We start from the raw sequence: 26,591 nt of genomic DNA on the forward strand, positions 1-26,591 counted from the left end.
GGGGCATCTAAGCCATCAACGGCTAGGGTGGCACGCACGGGGCCAGTGCTGGAGGGTTCCGGCCATCAAATGCGGACAGGTCAGGGCCGGGCACACAGCAGACCCCTCCCAGGGCGAGCCTCTCTCTGCATTCCTCCTTCCTCTAAGGCCGCCGAGGAATGCGTTTTCACGGAGGAGAAACAGGCCCGGCTCCGGGACAGCAGGCAGGGGCCAAGGGCTGCACCTCAGAGGCCTCTCCCCTCGCCTCTCGTCCACATTCAGGGGCAAGGAAAGCCAATCGAATCAAATGCAAGGTTAAGCAACCACAGAGGACTCTGGGCGAGACCAGACATGGTGCAGGAAGCAAGATGGGATTCAAGTACCAAGGCCGCCGGCCAGGTGGGCGGCCCCACCGAGCTCACAGTATGTCACATCTTCCCGTCCCTTCTCCTGGACCTTTGCACTCGTCCCAGCTGCTTCCCCGGCACATCCCGGCCGCTGGGGAGGGCAGGAGAGGGCAGGCGGCCGCTGGAGCTCAGGCCAGCCGCCCACCACAGCCGCTGGGACTGGCCCAGTCCTTCTCTCCTCCAAAGGCGCTGACAGGACTTAGCTCTATGTAATAGACTCTATGTAGTTATATGCGTATTGCTAATAGTCAAGCTTAGGGATAAAGGTGCAGACATCTCATAAATACTGAGTGGCTTGTCTCTCGGTCTACAGGATCTGGGTGAGTCAGGGTCACGCTCACAGGACAGGAATTAGTCGTCTTGTAAACAGAGGAGGGGGAGGGTCTGGTTCTCTTAATTGGTTTTCCTTGGGAAAAATGCTCAGAAGATGCTAAGGCACTCTGGAAGGCCCCTCCGAGCCCAGGCCCGCCGCCGCCGCCCACCCCGAGGAACATTCAGGACGCGGAGGGAGCGCCCCGGCAGATACGATCATCAGCCACGCCCGTCTGCAACGCTCCCAACCCACGTCCACCGCAGGGCACATTAGTGCAAAACGCTCGGCCTGGCCCGCCCGCGGCGCAGGGAGAGCTCAGAACCCATTCACATTTGATTATTATTAAAGTTTCACCTGTAGCTCTTGCCTTCCTTACCCAGAACAACAAAACAGACGGCGATTATAAACAATTAAAGGACAGAGGTCACGGGACATTGTGCTAGCCTGAGCGGCGGTGAGGCCGTCTCAGGGAGGCCGCCGTCTCAGGGAGGCCCCCGCCTCCCCCGCTGGACCAGCGGCACCCCTCCTTGTCCTGGCCTCGGGTGAGGGCCGTGCCCACCTTGGAGTGGAGGAGAAGGGAAGAGAGAGCCCTTCTGTCAACAGCCAGGACGGGCAGCCAGCCCCTAAAGGTCCCCAGGGATGGTGGAATGAAAGTGCAATCGTGGGGCAGGGACAGATGAAGGGACCTCCGTCTGGAGCGGGGGACGGTGGGGTCTGCCTCACCCACCACGCCCCGCCCCACAGCCTCCTGACAGCTTAGGGGGTATGGCCTCCTCCCAACTCCAGGAGGACTTGGTCCTGGCCCCTGGTGGGCTGTGGGCCTGGCGGGGGGCCCTGCCAGCTCCAATCCCACCTGGGCCTGAGACAGAGGAGGCCCGCCTCTGGGCCAGGTGGTTGGTCCGAAGCCCCAGCAGGAAGGAGCTGCAGCCCCTTGGGCCAGGACCACAGGGCTCGGCCCTCCCTGCGCCAGTGCCCACCCAGGGTCCCCCGACCCCGGCCCGGAGCCATCAGCGCTCTCTGGAGGGCAGGCACCTGTGTGGCCTGGCTGGAAGGCGCCCCCGCCCACCCCCCCAGGTCTCCCCCAAGGGCCCTCCACAAGGGAGGGCTGCAGTCAGCAGGACGAGCCTAAGCCTCCCGCTCTGTCCCCCAAGCTGGCTCCCGCTGGGACCCACACTAGGGCGGCTCAACTTTGCGGGTCAGGAGGGTTGAGCCACACCTGCCTGACAGGGGGACGAGACAGGGGCGGGGGGGGAAGCAGCAGGCCCGCTCAAGTCTGGGGGTGGGGTGTGCCTCTGGCCAGGCCTGGGGGCTGCCTGGGACTAGAGGGGAAGGCAGCCCCTGGACGTCTGGACACGAGCACTTCGGACAGCCTGCGCCCCTCCCGGCAAACAGCAATTAAACTTCACAGTGAGCTTTCCAGCCTCAAACCAACACTTCCACGCCCCCGCCACCCCGCCCGCCATGCATTCCAGAACCCGTGCACCTGCAAATCGCCCCAGCTCAGGCCTGTGCCCACCATCCACCCACCCACCCACCGCGTCAGAGGCGCGCATACCCCAGGGCTCGGAGCACATCCGGGGGAGCCCAGCACTGAGGGGCCTGGCTCCAGCCCCAGCCCGGCCCCCCGCTCCCTTCCTCCGGAACACACCCTGGCTGCACTTCAACAGGAGGTGAGTGGGACCTGGCCGGGGGGGCAGGGGGACATGGTATCCAGGTGGACCCACCCCCAAGCCGTAGTGGGTTGGGGCAGGGACCCCAATCCTCCCTAATTTTTTTGCTCTTTTGGGTCTGAAAGTTTCCAAACCTTACATGAAATAGATCTGAATTAAGACGAAAACAAACAAACATAAACCCAACGTGGCTGCGGACTGCGTGGGCTGCCCCGGGGCAGCGGCCCCACCTCACAGGATGGTGGGCGGGTGGCTGGGCGGCAGGTGGCCGGGCGGCAGGTGGCCAGGCTGGAGCCAGCAGGTGCCAGGGCCGGCGGCCCAGGCCCTGGGTCCCAGGTGGACCGAGGGTCCATGGAGCCGCAGGGGTCGGGCAGACCCCACAGGCGCGGGGCAGGAGAGCAGACGCAGCCCAGATCGCTTCCACCGCCCACCACTGTGCCGTCACCACCGCCCCCGCATACGCTCACACACGCTCCGCACACACACCCACACCCCACACGCACGGCGGACCCAGCGGGCCTGAGCCCCGAGTCTCAGGAAGAAGGGAGAACAAGGAGTTTGGCCCCTGGGGGCCCAGCCCTGGCCCGTGGTCCCAGAGGGGTGGGGGGGTCCCCACGGGAAAGGAACGAGGGTCCCGAGACACGTGCTCCCGCCCCACAGGCCCCTGGCTTCGCCCCAGGCAGAGGGAGCCGTGGGGGCAGGAGGCCGGGCACCAGGGTCTGGCGGCCTCTCGCCCCCTCCCCGAACAGGGGGAGGGAAAGCTACAACGTGGAGACTAACCTCTCGAATATCAAAAAGGAGCCCCGGGACCTTCCTCGCAACTAGGTCGCCAGGGGCCTAATCGTTTACAGTATAACGAATGCATTTGTTTCCTTCATGAATTTTAAATACAAGCATAATAAAAATCACATTTTTTTCAGGCAACAGTAGCAGTTCAGTAGGTGAGTGGCTTGACCACATTTGTCTGTATTAGTAACGCATGCAAGCAGCTTCAGTACCCGCCTTGGCGCCCCGTCTGGCCTCGGGCCCCTACAAGGTCCCTGCGTACGGGCCCTCCGGTCTCCTCCCTGCGGCCGGCGTCGCGGGCCGGCTGCTGCTGGCGCTGCCCTGCTCGAAGGGCTGCGGGGGGCTCTGGCCCTCGGCGGGCAGCGGCTCGGGCGCGGCCACCTCCTGGACGACCGAGCCGGCCCCGTCGGCCTCCGAGCCGGCCTCGAAGGTGGGGTTGGTGGAGGCGCCCAGGTCGACATTCACAGCGTCAGTTCTCAGAGCCACGATGGTGGCTGCATCGCCCCGCCGCTCGGCATAGATGCGCTGCTCAAACACCTGCGCGGTGGCGGGCGGGAACTCGGGGTCCAGGGGCGCGCTGGCGGCCGAGGAGCCCATGACCGTGCGGTACATCTCCACGCCCTCGGGCAGCATGGACTTGATCTTGGGCAGCCAGCGCTTGCGGACGCGGCGGGCATTGGTGCACATGTCCGCGGCGATCACGTTCATCTCGCTCTCCTTGAAGCTGGGGGCGAAGTTCTGACAGTACACTGCAAGGACAGGGTGTCGGGAGGTGGCGTGAGCGGCCACCCACCCGCAGGAATCCCACGATGCTGGCCCTCCGCCTCCTGAGGGGCCGTGGGACTGAGATACCCTGGACAAGCCAGGGGGCAGAGCACTCTGGGCTGGAGAGGCCACCACGGGGCCAGTGGGGCAGGCTGGGCACCTCCAGGGTCTCCTCCACTCTGTTCCCCTCTGGCAAGGGAGACCACAGGGCCACCGAGGCCTCTCCTGGGTCAGCCTGAAGACCAGCGGTCACCTTTCTCACTGCTGGAAGCCCCACCCTGCTCCTCTGGGACAGGCTGGGGGAACCTTCAGGGGAGGGGCAGTCAGAGAAAACAGGACCCCAGCCTGCGGCTCTAGCAGGAGCACAGAGGGCCCAGGGGGCTCTGGTTCCTCCGGACCACTGGCTGGCAGTGCGGCCTTGGGTGGGCCCCCATCTCTGGGCCTCGCTTTCCCACTCTGTCCCACCCACCTTGCATCCTTGGTCAGACAAGCCTTTGAGAATCCCTGCCCTGGTGGAGTGGGAATCGGGGAAGGGCCTGGGCACCCACTCAGCTGTGAGGCTCGGGTCTCTCTGGGCCCGATCAAAGGGCTAGCAAGGAGTGAGGAGGGGGCCGGCTGACACCTGTCTTCAGCCCAGTCCCTGGCCCGGAGGCCCCAGCGCAACAGTGGCATTGTCATCCGCAATAAGAACGATACGCCCTCTCCCCGCTTCTCCTCTAGGAGCCTCAAGACCCAGCTCTCCAAACAGCACGGAACCCAGAGGCGGGGCCCCCAGGGTGAGCCCCCTCCACTGTGAGCCCTGCTCTGGGGCAACACCAGCTGCACCCCCTCTCGGCATCTTCCCAGAGCCGCTGCCGGCACCCCACCCATGCTTTGGGACGCGATTACTGGCTGCAAAGGCCCCTCTTTGCTCTAAAACAGAATTAGCCTCACAAGAGAGATTTTTAAGCCAGAAAACTAAGACAGTGTTTCGCGTGCCCACAGCTACAGGAGGACGTGCTCTTGGCTGCACTGGCCCGTGCCGGGCACCGGTGGCTTCCTCCTCGTCTGGGGGGTGCAGGGGGGGACGGGGGCGGCGGTCTGCCACCGAGATGGACCAGACTCCGCCCCCACGGGCCCAGCAGCGGGAGGCAGAAGCGGGCCGAGCAGATGGCAAAGGCTCAAAATAACCCCAAAATGTAAATAAGCGGTTTTGTTCCAAAAGGAAAATTAGATCTATTTCACATATTAAAATAGTTTCGCAGCTGAATTCATCACGCTTGGAAACCTACCAAGAATGTTAACACCTCGAGACCGGGCCCCCGCGAGCTGCTCTTTTCTCCCCCTCGACCCTGCGGCCCGGCTTGCTCCTGGGGAGAAGCCACCTTTGCCAGGCTGACATCCAAGGGCCTGGGGGCTCCTGGAGCTCCTTGAGACGCCTCCCCACCCCCGAGACCCCAGTCCTCCTCTTACATTTCACAGCGTTCAGGACGCGGCTGTCCAGCGGCTTGCGGCTCGGGTCACTGGTGGACGAGCGGATGCCCGTACCACAGCTGTTGGCTAGCGTGTTCCTGGAGGGAGGACAGGAAGGGGGGCAGCGTGAGGCCGCCGGCTGGAGGGGACGCATGGGAACGGGGTCCCTGCCTGCATGCCCCACCGCCCCTTAGGGGAAGGAGCCCCCCACCCCAGTGGCGTGGAGCCGGTGTGGTTCTTCACTTTGCGGGGAGGGGGGTCCACAAGCCCTCCCCAGACCCAGGTCTGGCCGACGGCCTCGGGCCGACACCTGTGAGGTCGGGAAGGTGGGGGAGCCTGGACGCACAGCCTCGTCTAGAGAAGATGCCAGAAGCCGCGGGGCCCGCGGGGGGCCTACCTGTCGAAGAAGGTGGCGAGGAGGCGTCGCAGCAGTACCTTGTGCTTCACCCCCGCGCACAGGTGACAGTTCATCAGCTGTCCGCGCGTGACGGAGACGCCGGAGCCTGCGGCCGCCACACGGAAGGCAGGCCCTCAGCCCCAGGCCCAGGGCCACGGGCGGCCCAGGGGCTGCTGCGGCCGGGACGGGCGGCCCACGGGTGAGGCGGCCGGCGGGGGAGGGTCTGGGGCAGCCCCCCTCCAGGCCTGGGACCCCACGCTCCAGGCCTTCCCCGCTGCACTGGGGCCCTGTCACCAGGAGCAGGCAGCCTCGGTCACACGCCTCAAAGGGCTGTCCCCAAACCGCCCTCCCAGCCTCGAGGGGATTGCCTGGAGCCGACCTGCATTTGCGTTTGGGAAACACTCATCTTGCCTCTCAGTTCTCCCTGAACACCGAAGAGCCGTGGGCAGTGATGGGAGCTGGAATCATAGAGGTCGGGCTGCAGCTCCCCCCTGCCCAGCACTGACCTCTCCGGGTGCCGGGACGGAAGAGCCGGCCCAGGGCGGAGACGGGACCGGTGAGCCCCGCAGCGCTCGTCACCCCGCAGTCTGGCCAGGCCGGGCCCCCGCCAGGGTTCAGGCCAACGAAGGACAGGGAGGACAGGAGCCCAGGGGAGGCCTCTGTTTACCCTGGACGCTGCCCGTGGAGAGAGGAGCTTCTGCAAGAGTCAGCCGGCGTGAAGAACACGGGAGCCTGCAGGGCCTCATCTGGGCCTTTGTCTACGATCTGACTTTTTACAGGGCACGTGCTGAATCTCCTCATTTGAAAACATTAACAAGGTTCCCTTCTGGGCGGCGGGGGGGCAGGGCAGAGATGCGAGGACCCCTGTGAAAGCTGCCACTCCGGCTTCGGGGGGCCTTCCCCGGCTTAACGTTTTGTTCCCCACGAGCCAGGTCTCCAGAGAAGCCCACAGGCACCGGTTAAGAAGCACGTGGCTGATTCTAGATGGAGACCACCATTGGGCGTCTCCGGCCACGACACACCAAGGGTCCCGCAGGGCCTCACCCCACCCAAGGTCTGCAGAGCCTCAAACCCAAGGGCAGGGCAGGTCACCCTGAGCCACACGGGCCGGACAGCCCCCTCGCTGTGGGGAGATCTGTAAAGGGGGGCTTAGCAGGAGGCCTGGGGCCAGGTGGGGCCTGGCCAGGGAAGGCGGCCAGCCTGCGCCCTTCCCAACCCCAAACTGATAGACAGGCCTCCCTGGGGACCACACCCATCCCCAGGGCCCCGAGAACCCGGCGCAGCCTGACACTGGCGCTCCCTGAACAGAGAAGCTGGATGCTGCTTGGAACGACGCCAGCCAGCAGGGGCGGGGGGCTCAGGGCATGGCCGGGGGCATCCCCACCCCACCCAGGTCCACCCAGACCAGCCAACACCGCCCAGCTGCCCTCCTGTCGGCTGAAAGGCGAGGCCGCCTGCTGAGGCGTGGTTCCAGAAGGGGGGACGGCTCAGGCAGAAGGAACCCCATAATGTTGCCCAGGCGCGGCAGGCGGGTGCCGGTCAGGAGTGATGGCCCAGCAGCTCACGGAGGAAGAGGCAAGGCCCCATCAATTCTCATCTTCCCGCCAGACAGCCTTAAAAGTCTACAAGGAGGGACTTCCCTGGTGGTCCAGCGGTTAGGGCTTTGCGCGCTCAATGCCGAGGGCCCGGGTTCAATCCCTGGTCGGGGAACTAAGATCCCACAATCCTCACAGCACGGACCAAAAAAAATCTACAAGGAGCTGTGAGGCCGAATGAATCCCAACACTGAGAAGATAAATATTTCCGACAGGCACGAGCCCTAAGGGGCTTTGGACCCCACCGTGTTGTTTGTTTTTACAGAAGAAACAAGTCCATTGCTGCCTGGGAGCTGCCCTTTGGAAGCTCTGGTCACTTACCCCTCGAATGAGGCAATTGGACGCTTGGGGAGCTGGGGGTGGGGTGGGGGGACTAGTAAACTGCACGGGACTTGGTCTTATCCCCGACCTAAATTAAAACACAATCATGATTGCAGCCCCTGCCAATCAGAAGCGCGACCAGCCCAGGGGATTCAATTAAAATGCTAAATTAATTCAATTGAATAACTCCTCTTAATGACACATTCTTCTAAAAGGAAATTAGAGGAAATTTAAGATGTTCTTTTTTTTGACTGACTGGTGATGAATCCATTGTTCACAGCTCCGAAGAAAAAATAAACGGCAGGGCAGCTGCATACAATAGACAGGGTGGGGGTGAGGCTCACCTGCCACCAGCTCCAGCTTCTCGCCGGGGTCCCCCTCGGAGTAGAGCTTGGGGTGGCAGCGGTACCCGATCTGGTTGATGAGGCTGGCGGGCAGGGCCACCAGGTCACGGCGGATGAGGACGCAGGAACGGCTCTCCAGTGGCACGGGCTCCGGTTTCTCTTGCACTGTGGGCCCAGAGGCCACCCAGTCAGGGACACAGCAGATCTCCCCTCCTGCCCACCCAGGCCTGGAGCAGGCCTGCTGCATGCCCACCCTCCCCGCCCACCAGGTGCTGCCCCTGCCGGGAGGACCCGAGTGAACCAGAGAGCAGAGAAGGCAGGCGAGGGACTCCCAACCGGCCTGGGAGCAAGTCGCTAGGGGCCTGGGAGGCTCCCAGGGTGGGGATGTCCAGCAGGCTGAGGCCTGCAGGGCGAGCAGGAATGAGGGCTCAGGGCTGGGGGTGGGGGCAGGGCGGAGGTTGGGCAGAGCGGGGGAGGGGAACAGACCTGTACGGTCAACCACTCCCCAGCCTGTCTCCTCACAGCAGCCCCCCTGCACACGGGCACCCCGCCCCCAGAGGCTGCACCATGTATTCCTGGCCAAGAGCAGCGCCATCAATGTTCGCCACCAGTAAAGCCAGGCGGTGGCACAGCCGGGCAGCGCTGATGCTGTCTCCACGCCGGCTCCGGGCCTCCGGGCCGTCTGGGGATGTTCCTGACAAACCACTACTGGGGGTCATCCAGGGACCCCCAGGCGCGCCAGCACCTGCAGCTATGATGGGGCGGGAGGATGGGGAGTGGGGGAGGCCCCCCCGGAGTCCCCGTGTCACACCCTGAGCCCAAGCACCACGCACAGGACACCAAGTAGAGGATGGCCTCGGCCCCGTCCCCCCCGCCCGGCCTCCTAACCACCCACCTACCCATGGGCCCTCTGGAGGGGCTCAAGGCTGGGCTGGGGGTTCCCTCTCAGGCTCATGGGGTGGGGGGGGCCAGTCTATCGGGCACTTGCTGGGCACCCAGCCCACCCAGGTGCCTCCCCAGGCGCTGGGAGGCCGAGGGCCTGCCCCCTGCTTGCAGGGAGTGCCCAGCCCAGAGGGTTCAGCAGGTGGCCAGGCCGGGTGAGGGCAGCGGCCACGTGGAGGCCCCCATGGTGGGCAGGACCCCACCTCACCAGGCTCGGTGCCCCAAGACCCCACAAGCAGGCCCCCACTTCCTGCCCTGCGCCTTCCCTCCGTCCCCTCCTCATTTTCCTGCCTGGCGCCAGCAGCCCAGGCACCATCACATGCCCGGCCCCCACTGCACGGTCGGCTGGAGGCCTGTACCCGGCCGGGCTCTACCGCACGCCGGCCTCCCCGTTCAGGCTCACACACGGCCACCCGTCCAGCACTCCTCACCCTGCGGCCCGCACTCGCTGGCCAGACACAGGGCAGGGGCACAGCCTCCCTCCTCTGTGTCCCCAGCACATGGCAATCCTGGGTCACTCCTGGGAGAGCCACCTGCTCCCGGCAGCTGTCGTCGTTGAGAAATCACAGCTGCTCCAGGGCGGGCCCACGCCACACACCTGGCTGAGCAGCAAGGCCTGCAGGTGAAGGCCCCAGGGCCCGTCCCCCGGGCACCCACCCGTCATGCGGGCACCCAGGCAGGGTCTGCAGGTTGGAAAGGCTCCGGGCTGCTCTGATGGCCACCCGGGGCTGGGTTTTCCTTGCTGAGGACGGCGGCTCTCATTAACAGCCTCAGTGACCACTGTGGGGGAGAGCGCGGCTTGTAAAACCTCCCAGGGCTCAGACACCCAGAGGGCAAGGCTGTGCTGGAAGCTCTCCTCCAGCAGCCTCAGGGCAGGGGCTGAGTGGCAGAGCCTGTTGCAGAGGTCCCGAGGCCACTCCAAGATGGTCAGAGGCAGCCCCTTGGGCTGGCCAGTGTCCCATCCCCTCTGCACTGTGACACCCCTTTGGGGTCACAGGGAAATTCAGCAGAGGCACCTAAGTCTGGGGGAGGCCAGGTGGGGCTGGGAGAAGGACCTGGAAGCCCTTCAGGAGGGGGAGGCTGGCAAGGAAGGGTGCCCAAGCCCCAGACCTGGCACAGCGTGAGCACAGATTAGCCCCTAGTTATCTCTGCACCAAGCTCTTGTGGGGGAAAGGTCAGGGCTGCCCAGTCCCTGAAGGGCCAGCACCCCCCAAGCCACAGGGCAAGTCCCCCGGGAGAAGGCAGGATGGTCAGTTCCAGCCCCGAGGATGGGTTGGGGACCCACCTGTTGCTCTAGCCCACCCGGCCTGGGTCTGGAATCACCCGCTCCGGAGTCAGCCCCAGTCCCCACCAGGGGACCCCCAGGCCACCCCTCCCCCTGTCCCCTCAGGGCTCAGTCGTTCCTAGGGAGGCACCTGTCAGTACGCACAGGGTGAGGGTGGCACGTGGTGCCTTCGGCCTGGCAGCGGCCAGTTCCAGTTCAAAGGGGGGAGTTTTCCTGAATCAGCCCAGCCCTGGGCAAGGCTGCAGCACAGCTCAGGGCAGAAGTCCGAAGGGTGGCCACTCGGGGGGTTCGGGCAGCATTTCCCACCTGGCATGTTTGGGGAACGCTGGCAGTGGGTGGGGGCAGATCAGCAGAGAGCCGCCAGAATCTTCCAAACCCGGAATTACCCAGGGGCTCAGGGAGCACAGGAAAAACAACCCGGATGATATTTTAAAACATAATTACCCGCCCCCTCCCCCTCCCCCTCCCCCTCCCCCTCCCCCTCCCCCAAGTCTGCTGTGATTACACTCGCAGACGGGAGCAGGGCGCCAACGCTGGCGCCGTGGCATTTACATAAAGAGCGCTCACCAGCAGAAATAATCCCCATCTACAACTCCTCGGCCACGATGTTTCTCCAAACAGCAGAAGTTGTCTGCGCTCCGCACGACACCCGCCCCCCCCCCCAGCCCCAGCACGGCTCCCCTAGAGCCAGAGGCTGTCAGATCCAGAAAAGCCAAAAGAACCACTTCTATTTCTGCTCCGCCATGTGCCGGATACTCTGCACCCGCTAAAAATACCACCAGAGCGGCGGCTCATCTGGAAAGGTGCTCCGAATTGCTTCATGTGCCCCCGGCCCTCCCCAGCCCCAAACTACCCACCACGGCCCGGCCCAAGCTTCCAGCAGCCTCCTTCTAGGGAGGGGTGCCGAGTTACAAACAGGTTCTGGAAACCCAGGAGAGGCTGTGCACCAGGGCATAGTGACGGGGCCCCTCCAGTCTCCCTGGCAGCCTCTGGCGGGGTCACTCCAGTGCCTGACGGCAAGGGTGATGGGAGACCCCTCGGTGGGCTGTGGGCAGGGGTGTGGCAGCCTGCAGAGACCCCTCGGATCACACCCAGGTCTCCCTGCGCACAGGGGGACCCGGCAGCCTCCTGCTGCCCCAGGACTGGGGCGGCCGCCTGCATCGTCAACGGCCCCGGTTATAACCCTTTATAATGTTGGTTTCTAGGATCGTGGGCTCCAAATATTTAGGCCCCGTGAAATTTGGAGAGAAGCGCGTGAAAGCAATTAGCTGTTTGTATCGGGGGGTGAGCAATCCCTCTGTGTGTAGGGAAGGTGAGTCACGGTGGTAAAGTTCCCGATGGAACGATCTGGAACAGCAGCTAATCTGGGCAAACGGGCAGCAGGGACAGAGGCAGGCAGAAGCTTCCCTCAGACCACAAGGGCCGAAGAAGACACCAGTGTGTTCACAGGGTGCACGGTGGGCCCTGCAGGGTCTCTAACTAGAGAGCAAGAGGGGTCCAGGCTGTGCCTTCAAGGTCCTGCTGCCCCCACCATGACACCTGCCTGAACCCAAACAAGGGAGACATCACGCAAGGGAAGTGAGCCCGACACAGACGGACACAGCCTGCAGGACCCACTCGTGTGAGGTCCCTGAAGGAGTCAAACCCATGGAGGCAGGAAGTGGACGGTGGGGCCTGGGGCTGGGGTGGGGGGAGGGGAGCAAGTGTCGAGTGGGGTCAGTTTGGAAAGATGAGCAAGTTCTGGAGGTGATGGTGGTGACGGTGGCACAATGTGCCTGTACCTGATTCTGTGCACTCAGAAGTGGTCTTAACAGTAAATCTTATATTAGCTACACTCTACCACAATAAAAAAAATTTTTTTTTAGAAGAATGAATGGGGGACTTCCCCGGTGGCGCAGTGGTTAAGAATCCACCTGCCAACGCAGGGGACACAGGTTTGAGCCCTGGTCCGGGAAGATCCCACATGCCGTGGAGCAACTAAGCCCGTGAGCCACAAGTGCTGAGCCCGCGTGCCACAACTACTTGAGCCCGTGCTCTGCAACAAGAGAATCCACCGCAATGAGAAGCCCGCGCACCGCAACAAAGAGTAGCCCCCTCTCGCCGCAACTAGAGAAAGCCCGCGCGCAGCAACCAAGACCTAGCGCAGCCAAAAAAAAAAAAGAATGGAAGGAGGGAAACTGGGAGGGTCACGTTGACCTCAGTCCTGAAATTCCTCAACCTCCTGAGGGTCAAAGACTGGGAATCTGAAGAAATCACTGGATCCTCTCCTTGGGCAACACACACCAAGACACCCGACCACAGGATGCTGTCATGCCCAGGAAGCCCCAAAGGGCCCCTGTGCCCGTCCCCAAATCCATAGTGTGTCCTAGGGAGTCACCATCAGAGACAGCATAAGCAACCCCCGCCCCCGGGAGCCCCAGCAATGTGGGTGACCGCCGGCAGGTGCCCAAGCCGCCCTGGTCCAGCCGCAGTGTAGCTTTGCTGAGGTTGGGTGGGGCGAACAGGGGACAAAAAAGGTGATGCCCACTCCACGAAAGTGTATGCCATTTGTTCAGATGGCAGCATAAGAAACCGAACCCCTAGTTCTTAATTATATAGAAAAATACAACTGAAAACCAAATGGAAAGAAAAATGCTGCACCACACCTCCCAACACTGGCTCCCCACAATGCACCGTGGCCAGGCCTGCCAGACACACAGTGCACGGCTCCCCACAATGCACCGTGGCCAGGCCTGCCAGACACACAGTGCACGGTCCGGAGACAGACCCACACAAGTGCGCTTGGCCGGTCTGTGATAAAGATGCACACACACCCAAAGAAGGAAGTGACAGTCTGCCAACAAACGGTGCCAAGTCACAGGTCACACACAGGCACAAACCCGTGAGCCGAACCTCACACCTTACGCGAAGATGAACACAAGTGGGTCGCAGATCTAAACGTAAAACGCAAAACTACAAAACTTTCACCAGAAAATCTGTGATCTTGGCTTCAGCTAAAAGCCTAGACATGACTCCAAAAGCACAATCCCTAAAAGAAATTAAATGAGAAACTAAACTTCATCAAAGTGAAAAACTCTTGTCTATAAAAGACGAGAAGACAAGCCAGCTACCACCGACCAAGGAAAGATCTGCAAACCACGTGTCTCCAGGGAGGCCTCTCAAAACTCAACAGGAGGAAAACTAAAAGCCCAATTTTAAAAATGGGCAAAAGCAGAAAGTAACACACCATTGTAAAGCAATTATACTCCAATAAAGATGCTAAAAAGAAAAAAATGGGCAGAAGATCTGAACAGACACTTCGCCAGAGAACACATAGATGGAGATGCTCGACGTCCTGAGCCGTTAGAAAAATGGAAACTAAAGCCGTGCTGAGATACCACTGCTCGTGATTACGACGGCTCAGTGGGACCTGGGCGCAGCACGTGCCGGCAAGGACACGGAGCCACTGGGATGCTCGTCCCGGTGGTGGGGACACTGGAAACCACGCGGCAGTTTGTTATAAAGTTAACCGTATGCACAGCCTGAGCCAGCAATTCCACTTTTAGGTATTTACCCAGGAGAAGAAAGAGATGAGGGCTGGACGCAACGAACCCCGTACAGAAATGTCCACACCCGCTCTGCTCACAGATGCCCCAAACGGGAAACACCCAATGTCCTGCGTCAGGGGAAGGGACAGCCAGGAAGCCATCCACGTGACAGTCACCATAGGGCCACAAGAAGGAACAAATTATTGACGCACAACTTGGATGGATCCCAGGTTCACTGCGCCCAGCAGAGGGGCCAGTGTCCGGGGTTATCTCCCGGGCAGGTCCATGTGTCGGACACGCTCCAAAGACAGAACCATGGGGACAGAGAACAGTGGCTTCCAGGGGATGGGGTTGGGGGGTGACTGTCGGAGCAGCACGGTGGAGTCTTGGGGCCCTGGGGGTTGGTTGACGGAGCTGTTCTGGGCAGTGGACACTCAGGCCACACCACCCCATGCCCAGGTGGCCGCCTGGCTCTCCCCAGCCCCCTCCCGCTCAGCTCCGGGTGGCCTCCACTCGTGACAAACGCACCACGGGTGGGCCATCTAGCCCATCTCTGCAGCTGCCAACTCAGTGCCAACCAGACTGGCAGTTTTGAAAGGGCCACACCCGTGAAGGACATCTGTGCACTGAACACACCTGTACCAGCATCCCAGGAACAAGGCAGGTGGTGGTTCCTACAGATGCACTTGGGCCCAGGCGGCTGGGGGGGTCACCACGGGCATCATTCTGTCTTTTACGTGACACCAACGTAACTGTGATACACCACCTACTGTAAGATGCATCCCATTTCTTGGATCTAAAACGGGGGCACGAAATGCATCCAAGAGCCAATGCAATTTGGCATGTGGGGTAAAAAATAGCAAAAATCTGGCAGGGAAAAGCCAGTAAGAAAGAAAAATAAAGGTGGAAACAGAAACACGCGGCCAAGAGCCGGGAGGACCTGTGTGTAAACCCCAGCTGCCAGGACACAAAGGGACACAGCGGGTCTCCAGGCCCCGTGCTCAGGAAGTTAAAGGCATAGCTGCTGGGGAAGACGCAGGGCCGAGAGACCAGACCCTGGACGGTGCTCCAGCAGGGCTTTGCGGCCAGCGCAAGCCTGCACCGCGGCCACCCGACCTGGTGACTGGCCCCGCGGGCCACGGCTCAGTACACTTGCAGCTCCCTCTGGGCAGCTCCCCCTCCCACTGAATGGAAGCCCATCCCAAAGAAACCTGGTGCTGTCCCTCCCCAGGCCCATGGTTCTGGGTTTTTCTGTCTCCTGCGCCCAAATCTGGCCCTAGGAGACCCCACCGGTCCCCTAACCTGGTCTCCTCACCCCCACCACAGTGATCCCGGCAGCTCTTCTATCGCCAATCTGACCACGTCCCTTTTCTGTTCTCCATCCTCCTGTCCAGTGCTGACCTTGAGAAGCTCGCAGCCTCCCTGCCCACCTGTGGATGCCGGGCCAACTGTGGATGCTTCTGGGGACCAGAGTGGGAGGCGGAGGGGCCACGCGGGAGAACGGCTTTTCACTGTATGATCGTTCTACATTCTTTAAGATAACGAGCACACGTTAGCTACACAAAAATAAATGCACTGAACTTGTAAAATACCCCGGAGACGCCCACTGTGAGTAGGAGGCAGTAGCCAATAGTGGACTGAGTCCCTCGGCAAGAACAACTCTAAAAGCTGCATTAAAAAAAGTCGCCCAGTAGAGAGTATCATACTAAGTGAAGTAAATCAGACAGCGAAAGTGGTATCATGAGATACCACTTATATGTGGAAACTTAAAAAATGATACAAATGAACTATTTACAAAACAGAAACAGACTCAACAGACATAGAAAACAAACTTACGGGGGCTTCCCTGGTGGCACAGTGGTTAAGAATCCGCCTGGCAATGCAGGGGACATGGGTTAGAGCCCTGGTCCGGGAAGATCCCACATGCCGTGGAGCAACTAAGCCTGTGCGCCACAACTACTGAAGCCCGCATGCCACAACTACTGAGCCCACGTGCCACAACTACTGAGCCCACGAGCCACAACTACTGAGCCTGTGCTCTAGATCCCGTGAGCCACAACTACTGAGCCCATGTGCCACAACTACTGAAGCCCGCGCGCCTAGAGCCCATGCTCTGTCTGCGACAAGGGAAGCCACTGCAATGAGAAGCCAGCGTGCCACAACGAAGAGTAGCCCCTGCTCGCCGCAACCAGAGAAAGCTCGTGCACAGCAACGAAGACCCAATGCAGCCAAAAATAAAATAAAATAAATTAAAAAAAGAATGTGGTGTCCCATGTATGGGCTGGACAAACACCGAGATTTGGGGCCTGCTGAGGAGGCGGTGCTCTGGGGAACACCCAGGCTTTCAGCCGAGACCTGGGAACAGCCAGGGCCCAGGAGCAGGGCAACCAGGAGCGTCCAGCCTGACTTACTCCAGGAGGTCACATCACTGCTTGATAAATCCGACAGCCGCTCAGGCAAACCTCTAACAGGTCCCAGACCCTCTCTGGAGCAGCTCTGCTTAGAGCTTCCAAAATGTCTTCACACAATGTGAAGCATTCAATAAAAAGTTATCAGCAACACAAGAAAGCAAAGCCAAATGATTAAAAAAAAAAACACCCTACAATTTACAAAGAGACATTAGATCAGACCCGTGGGCGATCTGTAACAGGTTCAACAGGCAGACACCGCGCTTCAAATAACTACTCTTAATTTGTGCAAGAAATGTACAAGATGGAGAATTTCACCAGAAAACTAGAATCAATAAAAACAATCAAATCCTAGAAATATGATTGGTTGAAAAGGAAATTAAACAGAGCACATGAGAAGATTGGTGAACTGGAAAATAATTCAATCCATAACTTCCAGGTTAAAGCAGCAGAAGAAAAAAGAAATAGAAAAGTCATAAAACAGAATAAAAGTCACCTGGAATTCCCAGGACGTGGTGAATGCACACCATGTGTGTCAGGGGAGCCCAGGAAGGAGGGCGGGTGTGTGTGGGAAGCTGTAATGACCCAGAACTCCAAACTGATTAAAGACAAGAAGCCACATGAAGGAAGTGATCCCAGATAAGAGGGCGAGGGTAGGGAATTCCCTGGTGGTCCAATGGTTAGGACTCAGCGCTTTCAGTGCTGAGGGCACAGGTTCAATCCCTGGTTGGGGAACTAAGATCCTGTAAGCTTCGCATCAGATGAACATCAGAGAGAAGGGTGCCAGGGCAGCTCTGCTGATGTAAGACCACGCAGACTTCAAAGCAAGAAACTTTCCTGGTGCTACAGGATATTTCACGATGATAAGAGGACCAGTTCACCAGGAAGATGAAACAAGCCTGCAACTGACAGGCACCCAAATCAAAACTTCATAATAACAGGCAGAACTGAAAGGAGAAATGGCAAACCTATAAGCCTCCCTGGAGATCTGAACACCCCGTCTCTTGAGCCAACATAAGAAGATAAAAACAAATCTGAAAGAGTATGCAAGATTTGATTTAATTATTGGTGCAACATAGTTTTTGTCTAGTGCATATGGGACATTTGCTGGGGCACAGAGTCTCAAAAGACGTCAGAACAATGAAGTGGTCTGAATATATTCTGTGACCACAGGAAATTTAATTCAGAAATTACAACAAATAGATGACCGGAAAATCCAAAACATGTTTGAAAATTTAAGCAACACACCAGGACATAACCCAAGGGTCAAGAAAAGAAAAATCACGAAAGCACTGGGAAATATTTTTGATTGAATGATAATGGAAATACGACATATCAAAATGGGTTGGGTAGAATTAAGCCGTGCTGACCAGGAAACGGACAGCCCTAAAGTGCATATATTTTAAAAGGCTGAGAAATCAACCGATCAGAAAACTAGGAAAAGAATAGCAGATTAGGGCTTCCCTGGTGGCGCAGTGGTTGAGAGTCCGCCTGCCGATGCAGGGGACGCGGGTTCGTGCCCCGGTCCGCGAGGATCTCACATGCCGCGGAGCGGCTGGGCCCGTGAGCCATGGCCGCTGAGCCTGCGTGTCCGGAGCCTGTGCTCCGCAACGGGAGAGGCCACAACAGTGAGAGGCCCGCGTACCGCAAAAAAAAAAAAAAAAAAAAAGAATAGCAGATTAACTCAGAGGAAGTAGAAATAAATTGAAATTAAAAAAATATATATGTAAGCACAGTTGACCCTTAGACAATGTGAGGGTTGGTGTGCCGACCCCCCGAGCAGTCGAAAAGCTGCATATATCTTCTGTCTCCTCCCCTAAACTTAACTACTAATAGCTTACTGTTGACCAGAAGCCTTACATGTGCAGTCAGTTCACACACATTTTGTATGTTATATGTATTTGTACTGTATTCTTAGCCAGCTAGAGAAAAGAAAATGTTGTTAAAATCATAAGGAAGAGAAAATACATTTATAGTACTAGGCTGTATTCACCGAATATCGTAAGTTTACATCGTCTGTTTACAAGATGAAACACCTGTCTCTCAGTACCTGCATCAATATTGTCTTATATGATACGGAACACTGTAGGCATTATACGTGTTACCAGCACTAGACATCAAAACGGAAATGTGAAAAAGAAATGCATATTTATTTACAGGTACTGTATTTATTGCAAAAGGTCTGTGTATAAGTGGACCCATGCAGTTCCAAGGTCAACTGTATACATAAGAGAGAAAAAGCCAAAAGTTGGTTCTTTGAAAAGACTAATATGTTGGAAAAATCTCTAGCAAGACTGAATGAAGGATAATGAGGCAAAAAGACACAAATTAACAATATTGATTGTTAATATTATATTAACGTGACACAGCAGAGTCTACAGAACAGGGGCTGGCAAACTTCTACTGTAAAGGGCCAGAGGGTCGTCAATCTTTTAGGCTGGGTTCTGTTGAATGCCCTTCGTTTTTGCTTTTTCTCCTTTACACACCACTTTAAAAATATAAACAGCATCGTTAGTTTGTGGGCTGTACCAAAACAGGCCATGGGGCAGATTTGCCCCAAGTCACAGTCTGCCACTTTCTTCGATAAACATTAGGAAGATTTTAAGAAGATATAAGTAGTAGATTCACGCCAATAAATCTAAAAATTAGATGAAACCTATAAGCTTGAAGAGAAACACAACTTACCAACACTGACACAAGAAGAAAAAGAAATTTGAACTTGGACCTAATAAAGACATAAATCTAATAAACACCGTCCTGCAAAACACTCCAGGCCTAAGTGGCTTCATCTGGGCATTACTTCAAATATTTAAGAAATGGATTAAGGTTATACAAACTCTTCCAGGTCATTTTTAAAAGGGGGGAAGGGTGATAATTCTCGAATCATTTTATGAGGCCAGATAACCTTGCTAGCGAAAAAGGGAGAGATTACCTTAAAGGAAAATTAGAGGGCACCCTCTCTCGTCCACATAGTGGCAAAAATCCTAGAGAAAATATGAGGCAATATGAAAAGCACGGGCTTGTCCCACGCAGCGGGTGGTCCAGGCGCTGGGTCCAAACTCCCGCTCCTCTGATGTGGGTCTGGGGTACCTACAATGGCACCCACACTGTGTGTGCCTTGTGTGGGTGGGGGGTATGCATTTAACAGGTTTCCCAATGTTTAGGCTGGAGCTCTGTGGTGGGCAGGGGGGCACCCCCGGCAGAAGCAGGGGCTCCACGCTCAGGGTCTGGCCAGATGGGAGTGGCTCCCTCGATTTAGCAACTGCTGGACACCTGGCAACCCGCCTGAGGCCTCCTTCTAGGAGATGAACACTGACTGGGGGTGGTCACAGCTCCAGAGAGCCCCCCCAAAAAGGGCAAAAAAGTTAGGCAGTTGAATCCAGAGGTATGTAAAAAGGATACTACTTCACAACGAGGTTGAGCTTATTCCAGAAACACAAGGTTTTCTAATATTCGAAAAAGCAATTTATAACATTAACAGAGCAGAAGAGGAAAACTACATGACCATTTCAATATTTAAAGAAAAGGCTGGAGCTTCCCTGGTGGCGCAGTGGTTGAGAATCCGCCTGCCAGTGCAGGGGACACAGGTCAAGCCCTGGTCCGGGAAGATCCCACATGTCGCAGAGCGACTAAGTCCGTGCGCCACAACTACTGAAGCCCGTGCACCACAACTACTGAAGGAAGCCCGTGCGCCACAACTACTGAAGCCCGTGAGCCTAGAGCCTGTGCTCCGCATTGAGAGAAGCCACTGCAACCAGAAGCCCTCGCACCGCAACGAAGAGCAGCCCACATTCACTGCAACTAGAGAAAGCCCGCGCACAGCAATGCAGACCCAATGCAGCCAAAAATAAACAAACAAATAAGTAAAAGGTCTCATTAAAAAAAAAAAAAAAGAATCCACCACCTGCCAATGCAGGGGACACGGGTTCGAGCCCTGGTCCAGGAAGATCTCACATGCGCGAAGCAACTAAGCCCACGAGCCACAACTACTGAAGCCCGCGCGCCTAGAGCCCATGCTCCACAACAAGAGAAGCCACTACAATGAGAAGCCCACGCACCGCAACGAAGAGTAGCCCCCACTCGCCACAACTAAAGAAACCCACAGGCAGCAACATAAGACCCAATGCAGCCAAAAATAAATAAATATTTTTGAAATCCCCTTTAAAAAAAAAAAAAAAAGTAAATCTTGAGCCCCACATCACACCACATTAACAAAAAATCAATTCCAGATATACTTACTACAGAGAGAAAAGCCTTAATAACAAAGCAGGGGAGTCTGAATCTTGACTGTTAGAGGGGAAAACAGACGTAAGGAAGAGAGGAGGCTGGGAGAAGCCTAGGACATTGAGTTAAATTTGGAGATACCAGTACAAACTCGTGATTTTTAAATATATAAATTCCTAGCTCTGACTACTAAAAGGGTATAAAAACAGCACCCTAGTAGCAATAAGCAAACGTAGCACCCAGATCTTGGTTCCTACGCTCAGAGGGAAAAAAGCTGACTCCAGGGCTGGGGAACAGAAAGCATAAGATAAGCCTGGGATATTTTGCTGAAAAAGACAATATGAAAATGCTTAAAAAAAAAAAAAAAAAAAAAGCAACTTTATACTAACACCAAATAAACAACAACAACAATAAGTGAAGGAATAAAATAAATAAGTAGGGGGTCTGGAGAAGCTCTTCCCTCCAAAAGACCACCGACTAATAAATGTAGGAGTTACGGAGTTCCGATCACCACTCTGCAACCATCAGAGTAGGGATCAATCCAGGCAAGAGTCATCAACAAACACTAAAAGGGTTGGGTGAAAGGCTAATGACACACCTTCTCTTCTCACAGTGACTCTACCTGGCAGAGATCACCTTGACCAAACGACCTAAGGGGCCATCACCAACACTGAGCCAGACCAGGGTCGTGGCTGGAGAAGGACACAGCATTGCTCCTGTGGAATTCCAGCAGAAATGCACACCAGGCACCCAACCGTGAGACAAAACCCAGCAAACCCAAACAGAGGGACCTTCTGCAAAACAGCCAGCCCATGTTCTTTCAAAAGGAAAGTCTCATGAAGGATAAAGGCTGAGAATCTATTCCAGAATAAAAGAAAAACCAGAAATGCAACGTGTGATTCTGAACTGAATACTGGATCAGAGAAACCCAACATGACCACAAAGGACAATATTGAGACAACTGGAGGAATTTAAGCATGGAAATTTAAGCGTCGTTGATTATACAGTACTGCTGGGTCGAAACTGAATTTCCTGGGGACCTCCCTGGTGGTCCAGTGGGTAAGGCTCCGTGCTCCCAATGCAGGGGGCCTGGGTGCGATCCCTGGTCAGGGAGCTAGATCCTGCACGCATACCGCGACGAAGATCCCACGTGCTGCAGCTAAAGACCCAGCACAGCCAAAAAAAATTTTCTGAGTTTTGAACACTGTCCTGTGTTTATGCAAGAGAATGTCCCGTTTGTAAGCAATGCTCAGTATTTTGGGGTAAAAGAACATAACATCTGCAACTTGCCTTCAAATGGTTCAGGGAAAAAAAAAACAAACCTATACTTAAAAGAAGAAAAAGAATGACAAAGCAAAATGTGGCAAATTCTTACCAGCCAGTGAGTCTGAGGCAAAGGTATACAGGAGTTCTTTGTGCTTGTCTTGAAACACTTCTGTAAATTTAAAATGATTTCAAATCAAAAAGACAACTTTAAGGTACATAGAACATTACACTGATCTGGAGGTAAAGGAAGATTCCTTTAAACAAGATATAAGAATAGCTATTGATAAAGAGAAAGAAGTTAATAAACTTACTACATCAAAATTCTATTAAAAGGATGACAAGTTGCAGAGTGGGAGAAGATATTTACGACACTTGTCTGACAGAAGAGGTCTATTCGGAGTACACAGAAGCTCACGAAAAGTTGTGAGAAAAGGACAGACAACTCACTCTACAAAAGTGTGGGAAAGAAGATTTAAATGGGCACTTCACAAAGGAAGAGAGATAAGCTGCCAAGAGTATGAAAAAACACTCAAAATCATTACTCATTATGGAAATTCCACTGAACTCCACTATGAGAGACTCAGGACAAGACTGCTGGTGCTCTACATCCACGATGTCCAGCACCTGTTACAAAATTAATAGATACGTGAAGAACCACAAAAAGGTGGTCCCAAAGAGGAGAAAAATCAGTAGGTAGAAACAGACCAAGAAATAACAAAGCAGACAGCATTAGCAGGCAAAGGCTTTAACACCAGCTAGAAAATACCATCAGAACTTTAAAAAAAATGGAAAAGCAGGAACTCAATGAGGGCAGAAATGGAACATACAAATAAGAACAAAACGGAACTGCAGAAAAGATCGGCAACCATGAAGAAACAGCAATGGAAACGACGCCATCTAAAGCCTAAACAGAAAAAAAGGCTGAAAACTAATAAATAAACAGAACCTGGGACCTCAGGGACAAAAACATGTTTAATTGGAGTCGTGGGGGGAGGGGCACAAGACATTTGAAGGAATAATGGTAGAAACGCGCACGTCCAAAAAGCTCAGCAAAATGTAAGCAGAAATAAAAGCTGCCTAAAAAGAAAAGACACAACTCGTACAGAGAAACTCAGAGAAGAATGACTAAGATTTCCCGAGGAAAAAAATGCATTTCAGAAGACAAGAGAACGTCTACTGAAAGCAGAAAGTAACAGTCAGCCTAGGATTCTAGGTCCAGCGAAAATACCCTTCAAGAATGAAGGTGACAACTGTACAGTGAAAACTAATTTTATTATACATCAATTATACTTCAATGAGGCAGATTTTTTAAAAGGTGATATAAAGACCTCTTTGTGATTTTTCAGAATTCACTACTAGTCCATCACTAGGCTGAAGGAAATTCTCCAAGCAGAAGAAAAATAACACCAGGTAGAAACTCTAATCTATACGAAGTATGAAGAACTGGACAAGGTAATATGTGGGTAAACATAATAGGCTTTTTTTCGTATTTTAAATTTCTTAAAAAGAATTAGACATCCACGTGGGAAAAAAATCAGAACCTCGATCCATGTCTCACACCTCATACAAAAATTAACTCAAAATGGGCCACAGACTAAATGTAAAACCCAAAGCCATAAGACATCTAGAAGAAAACACAGGGGAAAAAATTCTTAGAATCTTGTTAGGTAAAGAATCAAATACACCACCAAAAGCATCATCTGTAAGAGAAATCACTGACCATTTAAACTTCATCAGGGGACGTCCCTGGCGGTCCAGTGGTTAAGAATCCGCCTTCCAACGCAGGGGACGTGGGTTCGATCTCTGGTCAGGGAACTAAGATCCCACATGCCGTGGGGCAACAAAGCCCGCGGACCACAACTACTGAGCCCGCACGCCGCAACTAGGGAGAAGCCCGCTTGCTGCAAAGAAGAGCCCGTGGGCCACAATTAAGACCCGACGCAGCCAAAAATAAGATTTAAAAGTTTAAAAAATAAACTTCATCAAAATGTTAAAATGTCTATGAAAGACACTAGTAAGAGAAAGAAAAGACCAACGGCAGTCTAGTAGAAAATGTTTACGAGTCACATATCCAACACAGGACTTTCACACCTAGAATGTATAAGGAATACACCATATCAACAATACTCCATATTCAAACCACCCAATAAAAAGAGGGCAAAAGACTCGAAGAGGCACTTGACCGGAGCAGGTACACAGATGGCAAATAAATACACAAAGGGTGTTCCACATCATCAGACATTAGAGAAATACAAATTAACACTGCAGTGCGACACCACTATAGACCATGAGAATGGCTTTTAAAAAAAAGACAAAACCAAGTGCTGACAAGATCATGGAATGACAGGAACTCTCCTCTTTGCTGGTGGCGATATAAAGTGACAGAACCATTTTAGACAAGAGTTTGGGCAATTTCTTATAAAGTTAAGTGTGCACTTACCATAGGACCCATTCCTAGGCCAGTTTACCGAAAAGAACTGACAATTCAAGGTGCGCAAAAACCTAGATGCCACGTCTGTAGCAGCTCAATCCATCACCACTAAAAACTAGAAATAAACCAAAGGTGCTTCGACTGGCAACCAGATAAACCCATCACGGGAATACTATTCAGCAATCCAAAAAAAAAAGAAGCACGAACTCACACAACACGAATGAACCTCAAATGCATTCAATCGAAAGGCCACACACTGTGTGATTCCACTGATGAGGCAGAAAACAGACCAGTGGTCGCAGGAGCTGGGAGAGAGGAAGAAAAGACTACAAAGGGGCCGCAGGGGGATGATAAAATGTGGGAGGTGACTGCTCTGCATCTTGATTATGGAGGTGATCACGTGACTATATACATTTGTTTAAACTCAGAGAACAATTTGCCCCAAAGAGTAAATTCTACTCTATTTAAATTTTAAAAGCGACTAAAAGTGGAAAATAGACAACTGTCTGTTTCAAGTAAAAACAATAACATCACCATAAGGCTTATAGCCTACGAAGAAGTAAAATACATGACAACACTTTCACTAAGGACCGGAGCGGGGAAATGAAAACACACAGTTTTGAAAGTCTGAGTTCCACGGGAGGGGGTGATATACGTGAGAAGGTTGATGGGATAAGTCAAATATTCATGAGTCAGCTCCAGACGACCGAAGCATGGCGGGGGTGTGGGGGGGATGTCTAACCACTAGGTCAACAGCAGAGCTAAAGAGAAACTCTGGAAAAATTCAATCGGAAAGTGGTGGAAAAGAGGAAAAAAAGAAAACATGAATAATAAAAAACTAATAGTGAGACGACAGACCTGAACCTAACCCCCTTGAAAATTACAGTAAACGTAAATGGTCGAAAGATTCCCAGTAAAAGATGGTCAGACTGGATAAAAAAGCAGAGCTCAATCACGTGCTACCTATAAGAATTGAGTTTTAAGACACAGATAGGTTAACAGGAAAAGGATGAAAACAGCCAACACCAGGTAAATAGTAAACATGAGAGAGCTGGCACGGCTATATTAATACCTGCATAGATCAGAAATGGATAAATTCCTTGAAAGACACAAATTACCATGGCTCAAGCAAGGTGTGAGAGAAATCTGAACAGTTCTACATCTAAACTAACAGAATGTATAATTGGAAACTTTCCCATAAGGAACAAAAACAACAACAAAACTGCAGGCCCAAGTGGCTTCACTGGTGAATGAATTCTATCAAATGCTTAAGAAAGAAAGAACATCAAACTTACACAAACTCTTTCAGAAAATTAAGGAGAAGAGACATAAGGTTAGCATATCCTCCTACAAAACCAGACACAGATACTATATATAGGCAAACTACGGATAATTAACCTTCATGAACTAGATGCAAAATTCCTTAAGAAAACATTAGCGAATTGAATCCAGCAATATATAAAACAATAAAACATAATGACCAAGTGGGACTTATCCCAGGAGTTCAAGGGTGGTTCAACATTTAAAAATTAACTGATGATGGGCTTCCCTGGTGGCGCAGCGGTTGAGAGTCCGCCTGCCGATGCAGGGGACACGGGTTCGTGCCCCGGTCCGGGAAGGTCCCACATGCCGCGGAGCGGCTGGGCCCGTGAGCCATGGCCGCTGAGCCTGCGCGTCCGGAGCCTGTGCTCCGCAACGGGAGAGGCCACGACAGTGAGAGGCCCGCGTACCGCAAAAAAAAAAAAAAAAAAATTAACTGATGCAATACACCACATCAGTAAAATTAAGGAGAAAACCCACATAATAATTTCAGTAGAAGAACAAAAAAGCGGTCCCACGTGTACGTGGATGTTCACAGCAGCCCGATGATAACGGCCACACACGACTGCCACTGGTGGCATGTCCACGGCATGGAGAACACCATCAACCACAAGGACCAAGGACCCACACTCAGAACCACACGGATGAATCGATCTCAAGATACAGTAAATGAAAAACGTCAAAAATAGAAGACTCCGTTCTGTGTGATCCCACTTAAGGAAAAATGATGGTGATGGAGAGCAACGGGGGCTACGGTGGTGGGATGGGGTGGGGAGGACGCGGGGAAACATCTGAGGGAAGTAAATTGTTGTGTATCTTGACCGTGGTACTTGACTAATTACAATGGCCAAACTCCACCTGTACACTTGAAACTGGCACGTTTTACCGTGTGTAAACACTTTAATAAATAAAAAAGACGGGGAGAAAAAGGTGGGACTGCCCACCCAGCACAGGCAAGTCTCAAACTCATTCTGCTGACGAGACAGCCGGACCAGAGTGCAGACAGCCTGACTCTGTTTACGTGACGGACAAAAGTACCCAGAGGACAGAAAGCAGATCCGAGGCTGCCCGCGGCTGGGGGTGGGGGAGGGGATGCCAGCAAAGGGGTGCAAGGGCCTCCAGGGTGACGGACACGTTCTCCATCTGACTGTGCTAATGG

At 54.3% G+C, this 26,591-nt stretch overlaps 1 protein-coding gene across 3 annotated transcripts in view; it reads right to left on the minus strand.

The window, feature by feature from the left end:
- Positions 1-1,752: 1,752 nt before the first annotated feature.
- The window catches only part of NACC2 (NACC family member 2), a 68,808-nt gene continuing 43,969 nt past the window's right edge, over positions 1,753-26,591 (minus strand). For all 3 annotated transcript variants that reach the window (XM_089914006.1, XM_022578228.3, XM_022578227.3), the window contains 4 exons: positions 8,030-8,194; positions 5,770-5,875; positions 5,373-5,470; positions 1,753-3,904 (listed from right to left, as the gene is read on the minus strand). In XM_089914006.1, coding sequence (XP_089770132.1) covers positions 3,399-3,904; positions 5,373-5,470; positions 5,770-5,875; positions 8,030-8,194 — 875 coding nt within the window. In that variant the 3' untranslated portion in view covers positions 1,753-3,398. The remainder of the gene's footprint in view (positions 3,905-5,372; positions 5,471-5,769; positions 5,876-8,029; positions 8,195-26,591) is intronic.

Source organism: Delphinapterus leucas, chromosome 6, assembly GCF_059928025.1.
Source record: "Delphinapterus leucas isolate spDelLeu-1000000601 "Yukka" chromosome 6, BTC_Dleu_Yukka2, whole genome shotgun sequence".
Taxonomy (NCBI): domain Eukaryota; kingdom Metazoa; phylum Chordata; class Mammalia; order Artiodactyla; family Monodontidae; genus Delphinapterus; species Delphinapterus leucas.